This window comes from Argopecten irradians, chromosome 16, assembly GCF_041381155.1.
Source record: "Argopecten irradians isolate NY chromosome 16, Ai_NY, whole genome shotgun sequence".
In the NCBI taxonomy this organism is placed as follows: Eukaryota; Metazoa; Mollusca; class Bivalvia; order Pectinida; family Pectinidae; genus Argopecten; species Argopecten irradians.
In genome coordinates, this window is record NC_091149.1 from 8,825,935 (window position 1) to 8,843,923 (window position 17,989).

Here is a 17,989-nt window from a genome sequence, read left to right on the forward strand (position 1 = left end):
AAAGTATTTGTCCCAGATTACAAGTGCGTTAAAAGCATATCCAATTTGCTTTGTCTCCGACACGTCTCCTTATCAACCTGCCGAAGCGATGACTAACGTTTACAATTGGTTGGATATAATAGTTTTCGATTGAAACCTGAATCCACCATCAACGTTTTAGACCTGATGTAGAGAAAGAGCTATTTAGATATAGTAAAACTAACATTTACTCAAAATGATATTATGATACTATATTTATACTCTCAGGTAGTGACTTATGAAAATTAACATTGACTGAAAATAAAAATATATAAAGTAAATGTAAAAAAAATCCTGTACACCCTCGATTGGCTAGTGTCTAATTTCTCTATCTGGAGAATAGTGATGAAGTTGCATTTCTACCGCAATAGGTGGTGTTATTCAACTCTCAGGACATTAAATAAACACTGCAGTCGTTGATTGACAATTTGTTTATATTACACGTGGTAAAATATTTGCAATCAAAAAAGATTACTCACTGCTTACTAAGTGTAAGTATAAAAAAATCTAAAACTTTATTTATTGTAAAACAAGTTGAATAACTGATTATTTCAACGAGTAACCAAGAATAAATTAAATATTAGCATGGATATCTCAACAAAAGTGAAATATTTCGGCTAAAATCTTTCACATGGCGCGGGTTGATATATCCTTATCAACCTGACAGATCTATGTTTGGTTATTTTCTCCCATACCAAAATTATAAGATTAGGATTATTTTTTTCGCGTCAGCAATTAATGGCGTCCTCGACAATAGTCTCCACAAGTATCGATGACGTCATCGTTAAGCGTGCGTGAGCTGTCTTTTCCCTAGCAACCACAGGGAAGCCCTGTCCAGAATGGGAGAAATACTTATTAATGGTATGTGTCGTTTTTGCCTTTTAATACATATAACAACTAGCGAGTGTATAGAATATCATAACAAACAAGACAAGTCCTAGTTACCCTTTAATTATTACCATTTCTACCATCTAACAGTAAAGTATCTCGAAGGAAGATTTGGATGCTTGGAATCATCTGTAAGATGTGTCCCTGGTATATATGGTATATTTATCACAGTCGGCACTCCAGAACAGGCTTGTACGGCCATCTAAAAATAGAAAAATGAAATGTTTATAGCAATAAAATTGATTTAATTGACTTATATAAAGATGCTCCACCGCCGACAGAGAACTTAAATCATACTCATTATTTTGACAGTAACTGATGTCTAAACATGTATTTGTGCCCAATAAACAGAAAAATACATTAACAAATAATTCACTTTGCTTTTGGTGAATGTTCATTCCATATATGACATAATATGATTTTTTTATGATGTAGCTCAAACTTTTCAATGGTGGTAATGATGTAAATTAAGCAATTTTTGTTACTGAAGAAAAATACTAAGTCGCCTGCTCCTGTTTCCATAAAAAAACCTAATTGTCAGCGTTGTAGCATCTTTTGAAGTCTATGCTATTAGTTATATAAAGGGTCAAATAAGTAATATCAAAGGGATTTCCCAGATGACACGGGATCCCATCAAACGTACGTCTGTAGGATACGAATTACTTCAAATGGTAAATATGGGACAAGGAAGTAATTCCAACCGTGTGGACAAAACAAAATTGACAAATGTTTGAGACTATCTGCTCCTTTATTAAGACATACAAAACGAACACGTTAAATAATATGAGTATAAGGTATATTTGATATGCTCTGATTTTCCTCTACTTGCATTGGCTTATATATGGGCATGTGGACTTCAATATAAAGCATATCGCCTCGATTTTCCTCTTTAAGAATCATCGAGTCAGTATATATTCTTTGATAGTATTTCCCAATAATTGAGATCTTTAGAGTGACGTCATAACAATCGTTTTTCTTGTAATTTACATATACATCGGGTTATCATTTTGACATTTGTCTAAGGAATTACATATCTGATAAAGAAATAAAATACCCTTTTTTCGGCCATAGCATGTTTTCAATGTTAGAATTTAAAATAATGATCTCTGGTATTTAATTAAACCATGGCGGTATAAATCCATATTTACCCCAACAAATGTCCATAATAAATAACATATCTTTCGAAAAATAGCTGATTTTTTTTAATACAAATTACACACACACACACACAACAAAAACAAATAAATAAAAAACCTATAACAATAAATGAGTAAAAAATGTAATCAAATGAATAAAAAATGAATAAATATTCAAAAAAAATAAAAATCGATGAAAATGATAAAAATCACTTTACTTTGAATCCGTCCTGAGTACACTCAATGAAGATGCCACTGTAGCCCTCGTGTAACCTGTCCTGCTGGTACGTGTTATTCCAGAAGGTCCCCACGGGTGTGTAGGCAGGAATCTGTCGGGTCGTGTTACAGTTAATGGCTACCTAAAGATCAAATATTTATTTATTTAAATAGTCTACATCGGCGAGAGAACATAAATAATATTCATCATTCGAACGATAACTGATAGCTTAATTGTGTATATTTATGTTTGATTAACAGAAAAATATATATAAAATAATTAGTTTTGCTTTAGTTGTCTGCAACATCAATCCATATAAGGCAATAATTAATTATTATTATTGTTTTTTTTTTTTTTTTTTGGGGGAGGGGGGGAGTGAAATTAATCATTGTAAATACTTTTATAAAGAAATAAAAGAATAAGCTAAAACTAGTTAATAATGTTAAAAGTAATTTTTATCCCGTATGAAAATACCAATTCATATTCTCCTGTTTTCAAAAGATACAAATTACCATTCGGTTTCGCTGTAGCATCCTTAAAGAAGCGACAATGGTAAACAAAAGGAACAAGTTAACATGGATAACCATCTTATACTATAAACCAATCTGTTTCCACGACAACTTAATTTTGCATTTTCATATCAAGCGATTTCTATTCACAGCGATATTTCACAGGTAATAATTATAAAAAATGAATTTGTCTCCCACGAAAATTGACCATAACGGAACTGAATGATTCCATTGTATATTGCAGTCTGCGATACAATCCAAACGTCGACCATGACCTAGTGTTTCAAATGCAATTTGGTTTCGAATGATGTTGCTATGGTGAGGTCAGTATAAACCATTAAGGATGTATTTTGTCCATAAATGAAAAAAAATGCTTTTTACAGAGGACCAACGTTTCTGTCTCCTCCCCTTTACGTCACGTCTTTCTTAACTTTGATTTGTTACGTACCGATAACCCTTTATACCAGTGGCTAGTATCTGAGGGTATCCCTTGACAGTTGGACATTAGAAAATTCTCAGTTTTAGAAGCCCATGGGTCTGAGCAGCGATCTGATGAGTTTGTGTTGATCTCCGCTAAAGCATGTATGACAGACATTTTGTCACATGTATGAGCTGAACCCTGTATCACACCTGGAAATGGTTTAAAGGAAAAAAAAAATGGCGTCGCCGTTTGTACCGTCGCTTCTTATTGGCTGAGATAACGGTCTTATGATTTCTTAGACAAAAGAGTACAAGAATGAAATTTGAATATTGAAGAGATTATTTTTTAGTATATTATACGAATAAATTTGAATATAATTTTTATGTTTATGGAAATATAACACGAATATCTGAGTAATAAAACCCAAAGCTAAAGATAATCTCTTCAATATTCAAAAATCCTTTTTGGACTCCTCTGTCTAATCACAGGTATAAGCTGCAATAAACATGCTAAGGATGAGTACATATTTTCTATGACTTAACATTACAAATCGACTACAGCATCGACGACAAAATTCCAACCGTCGGATTACTAACATAAAACATTGCATTTGTTGTAATATTTTAGAATTTTTTTACAAACTACACGCATTTTAAAGAGTTATCTAACTTTGTCACAAAGTCATTTTTAAGTGAATGTCGCTCACAAAATAACGACGTCAACAGTGATATATCCACCCGCAAGTGATGTAATCTCTGATATCGAAAGACGGAATATTTACCACAAACACACAAATGAAGAAAGTAACGATGAATGTCTCGTGACCTTTACGAAATTGCGTGCGGCTTACTCCACCATTCGATTTGTATTTCTCATTACGTATGGACGGTGTGTTAAACCTTTAAACTAATCAAAATATTGGCAAGGGAGATTTACTCTGACATAACCTTAACTTGCATAGTATTAAATAGCGCCATATTTATTTTTGAATGTTGTTTTTTAATAATGGCTTTCAGATAGAGCCTTTCAGTACCTTAAAATGGCTAAATACATGCAAAATAAACGAAACATTAACTGATGATAGTGCAAACATAAATATACCGATAACATAATGCAAACATAAATATACCGATAACATAATTGCAAAGCACGAGAAAGTAAATTTTATAAAACTAATGCTAAAATATGTCAATTTTCTTAGCATAATTCAACTGTTAAGGTTTGTGTAAATTTGAAAACAAACGGCATTCAGTAAACGTCAAAAGGGTATATGCATACGGCTAGAAATAGCCAGATTTATTGCTAATAACAAAAAATTGACATACTTGGACACGTTCTATAGTTACAAGGTAGAACCTCGTTGGCATGGTTACAATGACGTAGGCAATGCCGTCGCATATGTCCGTTTCCACATGTGACACTGCACTGTCCCCATTCCGACCAAACTGTTTAATGATTTAAGTTGACATATAAAACCCTGCACCATAAATCCATTGGTATTTTCAGTAAAACATCCACTTCTGAAACACCTTCTTATTAAGATCACTTTCTTTCTTATTCAAATTATTTGGAGTATTCTCTTAAAATGAATACCTTCTTAATTACGCTGCAGCTAGGGCCACTTAAGGATGACCTCGATTTGTGTAAATATCAGTGTGTTTTGGGAGGCTGTGGTATGTTCGTGTTGTATCGCTTTGCAGAAGAATGAAATCTTGTCCATTTGATAGCGGCATATTCTGAAGAAGGCGCGTTGCATTAACATTTATCTTACAATTAACATATGTGCCATAAAATATAATTGTTTGTTTGTATTAGATTAAAAAAGAAATATAAAAGAAGCCGAAAATGAAACTGGTTTGCAGAAAGAAAAATATTTCAGACCCATTATTGATTTAATATTACTAATACGCTGTTGACACAATGCTTCTTATAAGGGACCGCAGAATCAAACCAAAAAAAAAAAAAAAAGACTCCTGGAAATCCCCTTGTGGGGACTGGCTTTCATAGAGAGGTGAATGTTTCAGAGCCTACTGATTGGGTAGTAAGGGCGCATCAGTTTCAAATGTTTTAGATATCATAGAGAGGTGAATAATTCCGAGCATACTGATCGGGTATTCAGGGCGCATCGATTTCAAATGTTTAATGTTAGGGTTGCGCAATGTATGTAGATGTAAAATATGTAAAGAAATTTTAAAATTCTGTCAAATCTGTTTGCGACAGGGGGAGGTTATCAATATTGGAATCTCATGAATATTTTGGTCATTTTTTGGTGCGGAATTCAGCATAAGAAAACAACCCCTATATAAAAGTTTAGCAAGATGGTAGATCAAAATGCCATTCTTGAACATTAGTGACAGGTGACCAATCTTGAAAACTCCATTTAACCTGGACAGTGGCAAACGTTAACATTGTTGTTTATGTAAAATAATTTGGTTTTGCGGTCTGTATAACGCGCAAACAATTGAAATATTAAATATTGTGTATTACACGTATACGCCAACTAAAATAATAAAACATTTTTTTGTAGCAGCATTTAAAAAATGGTGGTAGGTGGCCTTTACCATTTCTTTTCTTTTCTGTGCTACTCTTATATATTTTAATCAGACGTGACCTAAACCATAACATGGAAGGTAGATGATATTCATGGTCGGTAGCCATAGGGTTATTAAAACAAGTATGTATTCCTCAGATGATTGACGTATAACGAAAATCAGGCGAATGTTTTTTTATTCTATTCGGAAGGATTACTAGACACAGCTATTTGTTTGTTAGTCTCCGGTTATATCTATTCCGTCTTTGCATATTACAGAGTTAGCTCCCTTGCGGATAGGTATCAATTGTAACGTCATTATTTTGTGAATGCAGTTCGCGTTGTTTTCTCCTAAAAGTATAACGTTACGCTCGCAAACACATGACGTCACAATCAATACCTACCCAAAAGGCAGATAACTCTGTAATATGCAAATATAGAATAGGTAAGTGTAATATCATGTTAAGGATGTACTCCTCTGAGAAGTGTTTGATATGTATGGATGTTTGTAGAATTTATTTTCTGGTTGTCTTCTTTAAAATTATACCAGTTTTGATCAATAAGACTTATAATTTTTATCAGAATAACAACATATGCTATCCCTACCCCTTAATTTTGAGCTACAAAATGCACCATTTTCAGCCATTTTTGCCAAATTTAGCCCTTTATAGAAAAAGTTCTGGTATTAAACTTTTGTTAATATTTTGCATATCAACAGGGAAAGGGTTGTTCTTTCTAAATCAGGCAGAAAAATGGGGAGTCCGTGTGCTTACTTTTTTGTCCCATTTGAATATTTGTTATTTTTCAGTATTTCCGAGTAAAAAATAAATGTGCTCAAATAACCATTAAATGTAAAAATAAAGTGACAAAAGTGTATCATATCACACATTTATGCTCAATATCTTAATGACCACGAACCCAGTAAAGATTTACAGCAAAAATTAGCTCGATACAGCTAAAAATACTGGCGCAGTGATGATTTAAGTAAACACAATTTCAGTAAAAAATGGTAAAACTGTGGCTCTACTCAAAGCGAAAAAAGACACAATTTCAAAATGGCCGCCAAATGGGCCATTTCTTAAAATCCCCGTATAAAAAAAAATCCACTAAAACTAGAAATGTAATTTTTTGACAAAATTTGCAACTGGCAACTTCCTACAGATACTGATAGATTTTATTTGAAAACCTCATAACTTCTTTGATCTATATCGAAACGAGACTTCAACGGGACTGAAACCTCAGAAGAATACAACCTTAATAGTAACCATGTCTACCACCACACCTGGACATTGTGGCAGAGTACAGGTCCGTGTCTCCATGTGGCTGTGAAGGTGTGGACAATGATGGCAATGTCGTGTCTGAGTTCCCGTCCCACAGGTGGCGCTACAGTCGCTCCAGTCTCCCCATACTATGGTAAATAGAATAACTATAATATCACATAGTACGTCACAGACGACGCTACAACCAAACTGTTGTTCATATCGCATAGTATACGTTATATAGATATGTGATTTGAACGATAAATCGTATTGATAGTAATATTATGCGTATTTGGTATTTTTGCGACAATACACCTTTGTTGTTTATAAACAATTTTATAACAATTTTAAGACTATATATATTTTCTTTATTTGCTTGGGTAATGGAGATTCTGCTGCATTCCGAAATATTACAACATTATCTATCAGTACTGTATGGCACATATTTACCTGCATAAACATTTAACGTAAAGTTGTTCAACTTGTTATTATACGAAAGGTTTAGAATATCACGAAATTTATCACAATCCTGGTTTTACATATCAGAGTCTGGCGTGTTATAGATAATTTCAAAGGCTATAAACATGGTGAGCATAAAAAACCCCGATGAAATATTTTTAAAGAGTAAATCCAGAAATTTTTAGTCAGTGAATTTAACAACAATTTAGAATATAATTTGATTAAACTTACCAATATCTTGTCCTCGGTTAAATTTGTTGTGGACACTATCGTCGCTCACAACGTCAACTTCCACATTTTGCACAAATACGGCGACACGTAGGAGCAACAAAAACACTAATATTCCTTGGGCCATAGTAGCTAAGTTTTAAACAAATCAATTTTGTATGTATTATAGCTTATTACAGGGTTTTCTTCCCCTGTGGGTAGGTATTATTTGTGACGTCATGTGTTTGCGAACGTAAAGGGAGCTTACTCTGTGATATGCAAAGACAAAATATGCAGTGTTACAGCAATCTTCTACGGAAAACGCTTAGTATAACCAAACGATGAAATTTTACTGTAGGTTCGAAATGGCGACAATTACTGGAAATCACCATAATTTTTAAAAACTTTTTTACAAACATTAAATAATTTACCTATTACTAGCGACATGAAATTCACCAATCAACCAATAGATTACAAGTATAAAATAATATGTAAGATAAAACTAGTAAACTCATTTATTGGTTTGGATTAGTTTATAATTTTTGACGTCCAATTAACAGCTGCAAGATCAGACAATCACACCCAGTCACTAATCGACACATCACTGCCACCATGCAATAACATATACTAAATTTCATTTACCCTCAAACAATTAAACAAGTGAATACCCTTATGGTGGCCACATTACAAAGCGCTAAACTAGAGGTTATTAACTCATATATCCAAAACGTAGGACTGGACGACCTTAACCACACTTCCTACAGTCTATACTATAATTTACTTTATAACTATTGACTGAATCAAAGAAGTAACCTGCACATTCACTGTATCTGAATTTTTCCCACAATCTATGAAGGCCATTGTCAATCCACAACAAAATAATAATCGATATTCGATGGATATGTGTAACTATAAGAAAAAAAGGAAGAAGAAGACGGAGTAGAAGGGAAGAAGGACGGCCTCTCATGTAATGAGTTGCGTATGAGCATGTCAATGTTCTGTATGGTTTTGAGTTTCCTTGTGATAACGAGACACTTGCCCTTTTGAAAGTGTCATCTTACAAAAGTATTTCGTAAAAAAGTATGAAAAAGATAACAATTGTGCTGAGCGCATAAAACCACCACTATTATATACTATAGTGTGTCTGAACGAGTAAAGCCCAACACCTTCCTAACAGTGAGGCGGTAGCATATGTCATATTTGATTCCATCTGAATACACTGATTTGAGTAAATTTTTTAAGTATCTTAATTAAGATTTTGTATACAGCATTAAGAAAAAGCGTGGAGGATAATTGACTCGGAAATAACTTAACAGCAATTTTAAATAGCTATTAGTTGAGTTGAGTTAATACGCTAAACGACACTTTGAATGTAGCCGTATGTTAATGTTATCTAATTGTGTCATCTTTGTGCTGTCTGATATTGACGATTGGGCTGCGATTGCTGAGTGGTTAAGATGTCTAGACAAACACTGAGGCCCTATTGAAGGGAAATATAAAATTATTTTTATCCTTCGATAAAATGGCTAGACACATTACCACCACCCCTCGACCTCTAGGTCGAGAGTTGTAATCAAGTTGCTAGGTACTGACCGCTGTCGGTGGTTTTTTTCTCCGGGTACTCAGGATTTCCTCCACCAACAAACCTAGTACGTCATTACATGACCCTGACCGTAAATAGGACAGTTATCAAACCCAAACTCAAAATAAACCCTGATATTGTTATGACCTAGCCAGTTTTGAAATCCTTGAACATTCGTCAACATATTAATCTACACGGTAACAATTACTTCTTTGCTCAAGCATAATACAAACGTGGTAAGGTGCGGCCATCTACAATCGTCTGGCGATCAGCATGGGTTGGCCTTAAATTACCTAAGCTATAAATAGAACATTTAATATATTAACATACATAACAAAAACTCAATTGTCATTCGTCTTTCCTATCAGCCCATCGACTATGTAGGTCATTAATGTATTTCTGGATCCAAAAATAACTACACATTGTCAGGGGATATAACGGTTAATTTCACTTCTATTTCTGAAACCCCGAACTACTTATTGTTTGAAAATACCGAAGAAGCCCGCCAAGTCACATTAGCCCAATATCATATGCGACAAATATGAAGTATAGTTATTGACAATGATTTCAAAAGACATTAAAATATATGTATGTGTGTGAAGACATATAATATACGACCTTGGGTTATCATTCAATACTTACTGGTCGTGCGGCGTCGTCATATGTGTATGATTGTTGACGTCCTTATCTATAAATTGGTCAGTAGAAATAATGTTCTGAAATAACCGAAATTATCAATGAAATTTGCAATGCCATACACATGATGCTTAGCGTAGATAGTTTCAATGTTGTTCGATGGCTACTACAATAATCCAAGTAAATTACCAAATCAAAAGCAATTTTTGTTATAAGCTATGTACTTTTCAAATCGTTGGCAAACATAAACCATGATATATCTCGTATTAATTATGTACTGTGATTGAAATATATTGTTATTAAACCAATGATTAATAACTACGTAGATAAAACTATGGATGACCTTAAAACTGTATCGTCATTGTCACGATTGAAGTATTACAGATGATAGCCTTATCCTACAATCTAAGTCTAGTCCAACGCCAAGAGGGCCACACATAAAATAAGGTAAGTCAGCAGTAAGTAGTTAAACATTTTATATATGTTTACTATCATATTATATTATCATTTTAGCTAGAGGGCTCAAACATAAACTATAGCTCAACAGTTGATTTTTTTTCTGTTTGAGATTTACATGTCAACTAATTATATCGCTTCACCTAGTTTTATATTGGTCAAAGTGGACCTTAACGTTATTGTACTATTACGATTATAATTATGTAAGAAAGATCTTTAGTATAAATATTAGATTGTAAACAATTTGCTCAAATCATTGTCATATTCTAGTGTTGCATTTTTGTTTGTTAACGCCAAAACAATTAATTATATATAATATAAGATGTTTCTTTCATTCTGTGAACAATTAACCTGGGCCATGTTTCGCTAACATGTTGTAATTTCGAGGAACTCCCCAATTAAAAAAAAAAAAAAAAAAAAAAAAAAAAAACAACAACAAAAAAACAAACAAACAAAAATCGATCTAAGTAAACAATTAACATAGGAGGACAGAACTTTAGTTGGACTTAAGATTGTGTTTTCACGTCGAGAAAGGGAGGCAATAGTATTTAATTTTGGACCTTATTCAAGCAGAGAAATGATCATTAGCAAACAAAATATGTATTGCTTTTCTTCTCCAGCATGCTGCTCGTCATATCTATTATTGGTTTCTTGACCTTTGACCTTGTTCAAGCCAATGGACACTGCTGGTGTACAGACTCGGACCTAACAATACTGGCAGGTCCTTCCCATAATGCATCACCAGTGGATATCTTAAATTCCGGTTCCTGTCTAAGAAACTCTCAAATAGTACAGGAGGGACGATGGATAGAGATTCCTGAAAGTAATCGAAACAAGGTAAATGCATTCTATATCTTATTAAAGTACAGATTGTTAGTTTCACTTCATTTCATACAGGATCTGACAACATCCTACATGTATATGGGGTTATTTACATTACAGCATTCAACCCAATAAACGCACAGGGCACTTAAATATTGATACAAATGAAAAAGTGCTAATAAGTCAAAATTATTGCAAATCTATACCGTTTTATATAGTTTTGGCCCTTATGTACGTGCATGCCTGGGCAATTGAAATTGAGGCCTCAAAAATGGGGGAGGGCGCTTATAAAGACATAGGCGCTTATTGGGTCGAATACGGTAATAGCTTTCATTACATAAAGCACTATAAAATAACAAGAGTCCCACTATTGCAAGGCTCATTATAGGAATATACCGCATCTTCATAAAACAAATATACATTCACACACATATAACGGGGTAGTACGTCAATATATGAACCTGGCTATCATAAGGACGCTAAGCAAACAAACCAACCAATCAAAAACTAACACATCCTAACTATGCATTACGTTTCCAATATTTATTAACTGTTTGTCATTTGATATTCAATTATAGGCTGGATTTGTATATCATACAGACGATATCCAGCTAACGAACTGCACATGTAAGTACGACTTTACCGTATTTGAGCATAATTCAATTTTGCTTGTTACGAGCATTTTCATTGGCTTAAAAATTCACTTTATCAGCCCATAAAGGAAAAAATGGCGTCGCCGTTTGTAACGTTGCTTCTGATTGGCTGAGATGACGGTGTAGTGATTTTATTGACAAAAGAGTCCCAAAATGAATTTTGAATATTGAGATTATATTTAGTAAATTGAATTATAAGGATTAATTTGAATACATTTTTTATGTCATGGAGATATAACACAAAAATCTGAGTGTACTCTCATCATAAACCCATCATAAACCGCTTCGCGGTTTATTTAGAGTACACTCAGATTTTTGTGTTATATTTCCATAACATAAAAATATATTCAAGTTAATCCTAAAATAAATGTTGATGTATTTCAAAATTATTATTCACACTTTATAAAGTGAAAGTAATATCGTTTCTATGTATGCATTTTCAAGTAATAAAACGGTATCGATAAACCCTTAGAACAACAACAACAACAACAAGCCCAAAATTTATTAAAAAAACCAAACAAACAAAAACGAATACTGAAACTAGCTTTCTTTCACGTGGCATTAACGTTCATGATTTTCGCGATTAAGGACTACTTGCAAAAGTTGATCTCCGCGAATCATCATTCAAATTGATAACAGTGGCAGATATTTCAATTCAGGCTTTAAATTTGCGAACATTTAAGTCAACTTCGCAAACATGACTGGAAACTAATATCGCAAAAGTTAGAAAACGCGATAGAAATTTGCTTTTCAGTACACCGCTAAATCATTTTTACGACGTGAGTTTCGCTCACATAATAATGATGTCATAATTGGACAGTTACTTACCCGCATTAGAGGTAACAAATTAATATGTTAAGACGGAATACTGTTTATCTGTTAAACAGCGGCTCGTGTATCTACTGTATCAAAGAGAAACGAATGTGAACACAGTCACTGCACTGAAGCCTGCTGTACAAGAGCCCATCACCATCACGATGGTAAGAGAGAGGCGATTGTATTTGCCTGTAGATTTTGTAGTGTTAAAGTTATTTGTGCATAATTGGGCGAAAAGGCTGACATGATATTTTCTCTTCATTGATCAATTGCAAACGAAAGGCTTTGATGAATTAAGCTAAATCCAAATATGAATTACTTTTAAAAAGTCCGCTCATCTATGATCCTCCACGTTACGCTCCAATACAAGATCTAACTAACCTTTGTTCGGGTCACCTCAGCATGTGCTATTTCCAAAATGTGGTTAACGTTTGGTAGCAAATAACATCTGACAAAATTTTTTTTATTGATACATCAGTATATAGATTTGATTTTCCCAGAGTGTCATGACTGTCCTAGCCAATGCTGTAGCAGCATCGCTCCAGGTAAGTATGCTGAACAGTCGGATAATTTCCCTATGTTATTATATAAATACCACCTGCATTAGAGGGTGACAGTGCCTATTATTATACCTCAAGTGAGAATCCTGCATTCTGATTGGTCGAGAGATATTTGGTATTGTTCACTATCACACGGCAGTAAGCATTAGAACAATAGGAGACAATAGACATGATCGTAGCAACCCCCTAGCAACGGGCGATAGTGTATTTTTGACAGTGCAAAATATTGACCGCCCGAAAAAGATGCACACTCGTTTATTTTTTCGACGCCATCTTTGTTTTTTGAAAAGTAGCTTCAAAATTACTGTAGCTATTTAGTAATAGTTTTGCCAAATTAGTCTATTGATCAATATGTTTTTTTTCCAAACTGAGGACGGAGCTTTACTTTTACATCTTTTAATTTACCTTCCATGCTCTATATGTTTATCAACCCGTCGGTGATTAGGTGAACGGAAGACAAGCGATGTCAAGCGTCTTCGTGACTTTGCTAATGTTGGAAAGAGACGACAGGGCGAAACCAAATTCATTAAATTTAACAAAAACGTTTAGATTTTAACAAACGCAAGAGACAAGACAAAAAGAATATTTCACTGAATGCTTATTGTGAGTAATCTTTTTTATAATGCAATGATAACTAGTGCTATTGAGTAGACGCTGATATGCTATTTTTACTGCCAGCGGTGAGTGTTCAACTTTTGCTAAAATAAGTTAAATTGTTTCAATAGATTGCAAACACTTGAAAACTGCTTTTGTTTCTAAACTTTTGGTATAATAAAATAAATACTACCTGCATTAGAGGGTGATAGTGCCTATTGTCACCCCTCGGAATATCACTGTCACGCTTGACTTCGCCTCGGGTGACAGTGATACTACATGTACCTGCATTAGAGGGTGACAGTGTCACCCTGAGAATATCACTGTCTCCCTCTAATGCAAGTAGTATTTATCTGATTATACCACAAGTTTAGAAACAAAACTATTGAAACATTTTAACTTATTTTTTGCAAAAGTCTAACACTCACCATCAGCAGTAAAATAGCATATTCACTCAGTAGCGCTTATTACCATTGCATTATAAAAAGTACTCCAATAAGCATTCAGTGAAAGATTCTTGTTGTCTTGTCCCCTGCGTTTGTTTAAATCTTAACTTTTTTGTAAATCTCAATGAAGTTTTGTTACGTCCCGTCGTCTGTTTACAACATTAGCAATGTCACGAAGACGCTTGTAATCGCATGTCTCCCGTTCACCTTATCACCGACGGGTTCATAAAAGCCACATATAGCGCTTGGACGGTAATCGAAAAGGTGTAAATAGAAAGCCCCGTCCTTAAATAAAAATATATATATATATTGTTAAACAGACTAATTTGGCAAGACTATTACTAAATAACTCCGTAAATATTTTGAAGCGTCGCTTAAACAGACAAAGATGGCGCCGAAAAAAGAAACGAGTGCGTATCTTTTTCGGGCGGTTAATATTTTGCACTGTCAAAAATACACTATCACCCGTTGGTAGTGGTTGCTATGAACGTGTCTATTGTCTCTAATTGTTCTAATGCTAACCCCCCTTCGTGATGTAAAATACCAACTATCTCTCGACCAATCAGAATGCAGGATTTTCACTTGCGGTATATTAACATTAATTTTTATTTGAATTAAAATTTATTGAATAAAGTTAAACGATCACAATGCATTTTAGACATAGTATTTGATGTGTATATTGATCGACCAATTAATGTGTTATTGGAAAAAATTCTATTTAAAAACCCCATATATGTCCTCGGGTCACAATATTCACAGGCTAACAGAAAGACACATGTTTCTGTAGGGAAACATTACATAAACTATAAAAATCATAGTTACATTGAATTTAAAATAGATGCCTATGCTACCGTATTGGTGGGGCATGCATCATAAGGGGCCACGGCGGACATTGTTAAAACTACAACATATGTATCTACTATCACAATAGATTACAGTACATTTTATGTGAACCACTTGCAACTCCCGTGCTATCATTATCGGTAAGCAAATTTCACTAAAAGTAAAAAAAAACAACAAAAAACAAAAAAACAAAACAAATGTGAAATAAGGGAAAATGACATACCTACGGCACTGTACTATAGTTTTTTCCCGATGTATGACAGGGTTTACAAATTATCACTAGATTTCTTCATGCATTCATACGTCGCCCTGTAATGAGATGAGTGTACTGAGTGTCCCGTAAATACGACATAGCTTTCTCGTAAACACCTAACAGACCCATGTTTCATTCTTTTTCTCCCATACTTATACAAAAAATGACGAATTACAGTTATATAAAAACATTTCCAAAGCGCTGCCATCATAGGAATATCACATTGCGTCAAAATCAATGACGTCTTCGACAATAGACACCGCATGTAATGATGATGTATTGTCGTTGTCTTGCGCGTGTGAGCTGTCTTTTCCCTACCGCGGTAAAAGACAGAGTTATCTTTTCCCCAGCAACTGTGGGATAATCCTGTCAAGTATGGGAGAAACAGTTTTCTCTAATCATATAAATTGCATTATAGTTTGGTCATCCTGGAGTCACTGCAGTGGAACATGTGGGACAGGGACACGACATCGGACATGTACACAACACTGTTCTTCGACACTATCGTCCCACACACAGACAGAAGCATGCCATCATTTAATGTCGTGTCCAGGTAAGATAAGGCCATGTAGAATGATACGGTTTTCCATGCTTGTAAATTCTTATATTTAACAGGGTTCATTTTGCATGAAAAGAAATGCATGGGTTATTTCCAAGAATTCTTAACGTGCCATTAACAAAACAAAATATACAAAAACTTTCACAAACATTTTTAAAATTGAGGTACCACTGATCAAAAGGCCCCCTCAAAACTTAACCCTGATTTATTATTCTTCAGTTTTAGGTGTTATAACGCCATTTTATTTAACAATAATTCTATTTCAAGATTATTATCAAAACACATACTAAAGAGTCTTTGATAGCTATTTTGAAGAATAAATTCAGTTTTTGTTCGAAATACATGTTATAGATTATCGACATTTCTTCATGTAAATATGGATTAAAATCGAGTAAAATTGAATACCCGCAGTTAATATTTTAGAGTCTACCAAGACGGTATAACACCATATGGACCGAATGAAATGTACTTAATTTTTTATATTTCATATGTAGTTCCTGTAAAATTATATTTCATGTGAAAATCATTGCAACGATTTGTCGCTTTAACATTTGATATTGGAATATGGACTTGTAACTTTATGATTTTGCCTCCAAAAAGCATATGTCGGCATATAAGAGAGCCGAAATCTAGGGTTCAAATATTCCTGGTTTAGAATAAAGCGCCTTCAATCACCACCATGTTCAGTACCTTCGGGTTTTTGTCGGATTTCCGAATCGTATTACGTGACTGATGTTCACACGACCTGCACGTGGTGTCCCAGGTAACTAGCGTAAGCACACATGTGTTCGTTTACGTTTTCGTTCTGGCTAATATGATCAAATCGTGATGGTATATGTCAACAGAGCGAGTTTTTGAAACATCTAATTCACACATTGCCGTAATTCAATATTGTGTGTATCAAATATTGCATTATTTTCTTTGTAGATACAGTCTGCTTGGGTCGATCACATGATTTGTTTACGAAATATTGTTGGCATTTTTTCTTGGTTTCACAACTCTCGTGTTACTCTCGAGGTCAGAATGATTCGGCATCTTTCGAGCCTATTTTTCACGTGTACACGTTATATTTATTAAAAAAATACTTCAAGTGCTGCAACTTTATAAGAAATGGTAAAATTAGAAAGTTTAAACATCAGATAGACAGAAGCAAAGATAGGCCATGGGCTAGGAGGGTCCCACATGCTCCCCCCCCCCAAAAAAAAAAAACCTCCGAACCAATATTTTTTGAACCCTTATGACCCTCTGATCACAAGTGGAAATGTTAACATTGCATAAGTTGGGATCAACTACCGGTTATGACGTCATCAAGATAGCCGCCAACTCGAAATTTACTAAAAAGTGAAAACAGTCATAACATTGACATTTTTCAACCGAAGTTGACAAATGAGGTATCAAAATGACCACAAAAGAACAACAAATACATATCGGGACCAAATAATCCAACATATGTAGTGATTTTTACGCAGGAAATGAAAAACTCGGATTTTAAGCTCAAAAATGGTGAATTCTTAGCAATTTTTTCATATTTGGCTTTACGCAGCAAAAATGTATTCAAACAGCAAACTATTATTTCTAATAAGTTTTTTGACCACTTACCGATCAGTTTAATGAACAACAATAACAAAAATTAATGTTAACATTGTATAAGTTCCGGTTATGACGTAATCAAAATAGCCGCAATATCGAATTTCACTAAAAAGTGAAAAATAGTAATAACATTGACATTTTTCAACTAAAGTAGACAAATGAGGTATCAAAATGATCATAATAGAACAATAAATACATGTCGGGGCCAAATAATCCAATATATGCAGTGATTTTTACGCAGGAAATGAAAAAATAGGATTTTTAGCTTAAAATGAAGATTTTTTCAGCAAATTTTTCATATTAAGCTTGATGCAGCAAAAATGTTTCCTAACAACAAATTATTATTCGTAATCAGTTATTTGATCTCTTTTCAATCAGTAAAAACAACAACAAAAACAAAAATATATATAAATGCAAAAGAGAATTATTGTTATACCCTTATTAGGTTTACAAAACATCATCGGGTGCGTAAAATGGGCATATGCTATTTTTCGAACTCCAAACCGTTGACACTACAGTTTCCGGGTGTATTATA

The 17,989-nt window shown here is 33.9% G+C and overlaps 2 protein-coding genes across 3 annotated transcripts in view; one reads left to right on the forward strand and one right to left on the reverse strand.

Annotated features, from left to right (window-relative positions):
• Window positions 1-959: 959 nt before the first annotated feature.
• On the reverse strand, window positions 960-9,857 carry LOC138310352 (thrombospondin-1-like). The gene is made up of 6 exons (XM_069251539.1): window positions 7,669-9,857; window positions 7,002-7,127; window positions 4,515-4,634; window positions 3,217-3,398; window positions 2,261-2,401; window positions 960-1,108 (listed from the first exon to the last, which is right to left on the reverse strand). The coding sequence occupies exons 1-6, from the start codon at window positions 7,790-7,792 to the stop codon at window positions 983-985; spliced, it is 819 nt and encodes a 272-aa protein (XP_069107640.1). The 5' UTR covers window positions 7,793-9,857; the 3' UTR covers window positions 960-982.
• Window positions 9,858-10,219: 362 nt separating this feature from the next.
• Window positions 10,220-17,989, forward strand: part of LOC138310348 (uncharacterized) — a 35,224-nt gene continuing 27,454 nt past the window's right edge. Inside the window, exons 1-6 of one of the 2 annotated variants that reach the window (XM_069251534.1) lie at window positions 10,220-10,309; window positions 10,939-11,155; window positions 11,719-11,767; window positions 12,681-12,773; window positions 13,110-13,154; window positions 15,724-15,858. In XM_069251534.1, coding sequence (XP_069107635.1) covers window positions 10,940-11,155; window positions 11,719-11,767; window positions 12,681-12,773; window positions 13,110-13,154; window positions 15,724-15,858 — 538 coding nt within the window. In that variant the 5' untranslated portion in view covers window positions 10,220-10,309; window position 10,939. The other variant, XM_069251533.1, reaches the window with a different exon arrangement.

Bases quoted from the DNA above. Each gene is read 5' to 3' on its own strand.
- LOC138310352 (XM_069251539.1), bottom strand. From the start codon at position 7,792: ATGGCCCAAGGAATATTAGTGTTTTTGTTGCTCCTACGTGTCGCCGTA. The intron at 7,128-7,668 runs GTAAGTTTAATC...TATTTACCATAG, and splicing joins TAACCGAGGACAAGATATTG to TATGGGGAGACTGGAGCGAC. The intron at 3,399-4,514 runs GTATGTCAATTT...AACCATTTCCAG, and splicing joins TAACTATAGAACGTGTCCAA to GTGTGATACAGGGTTCAGCT.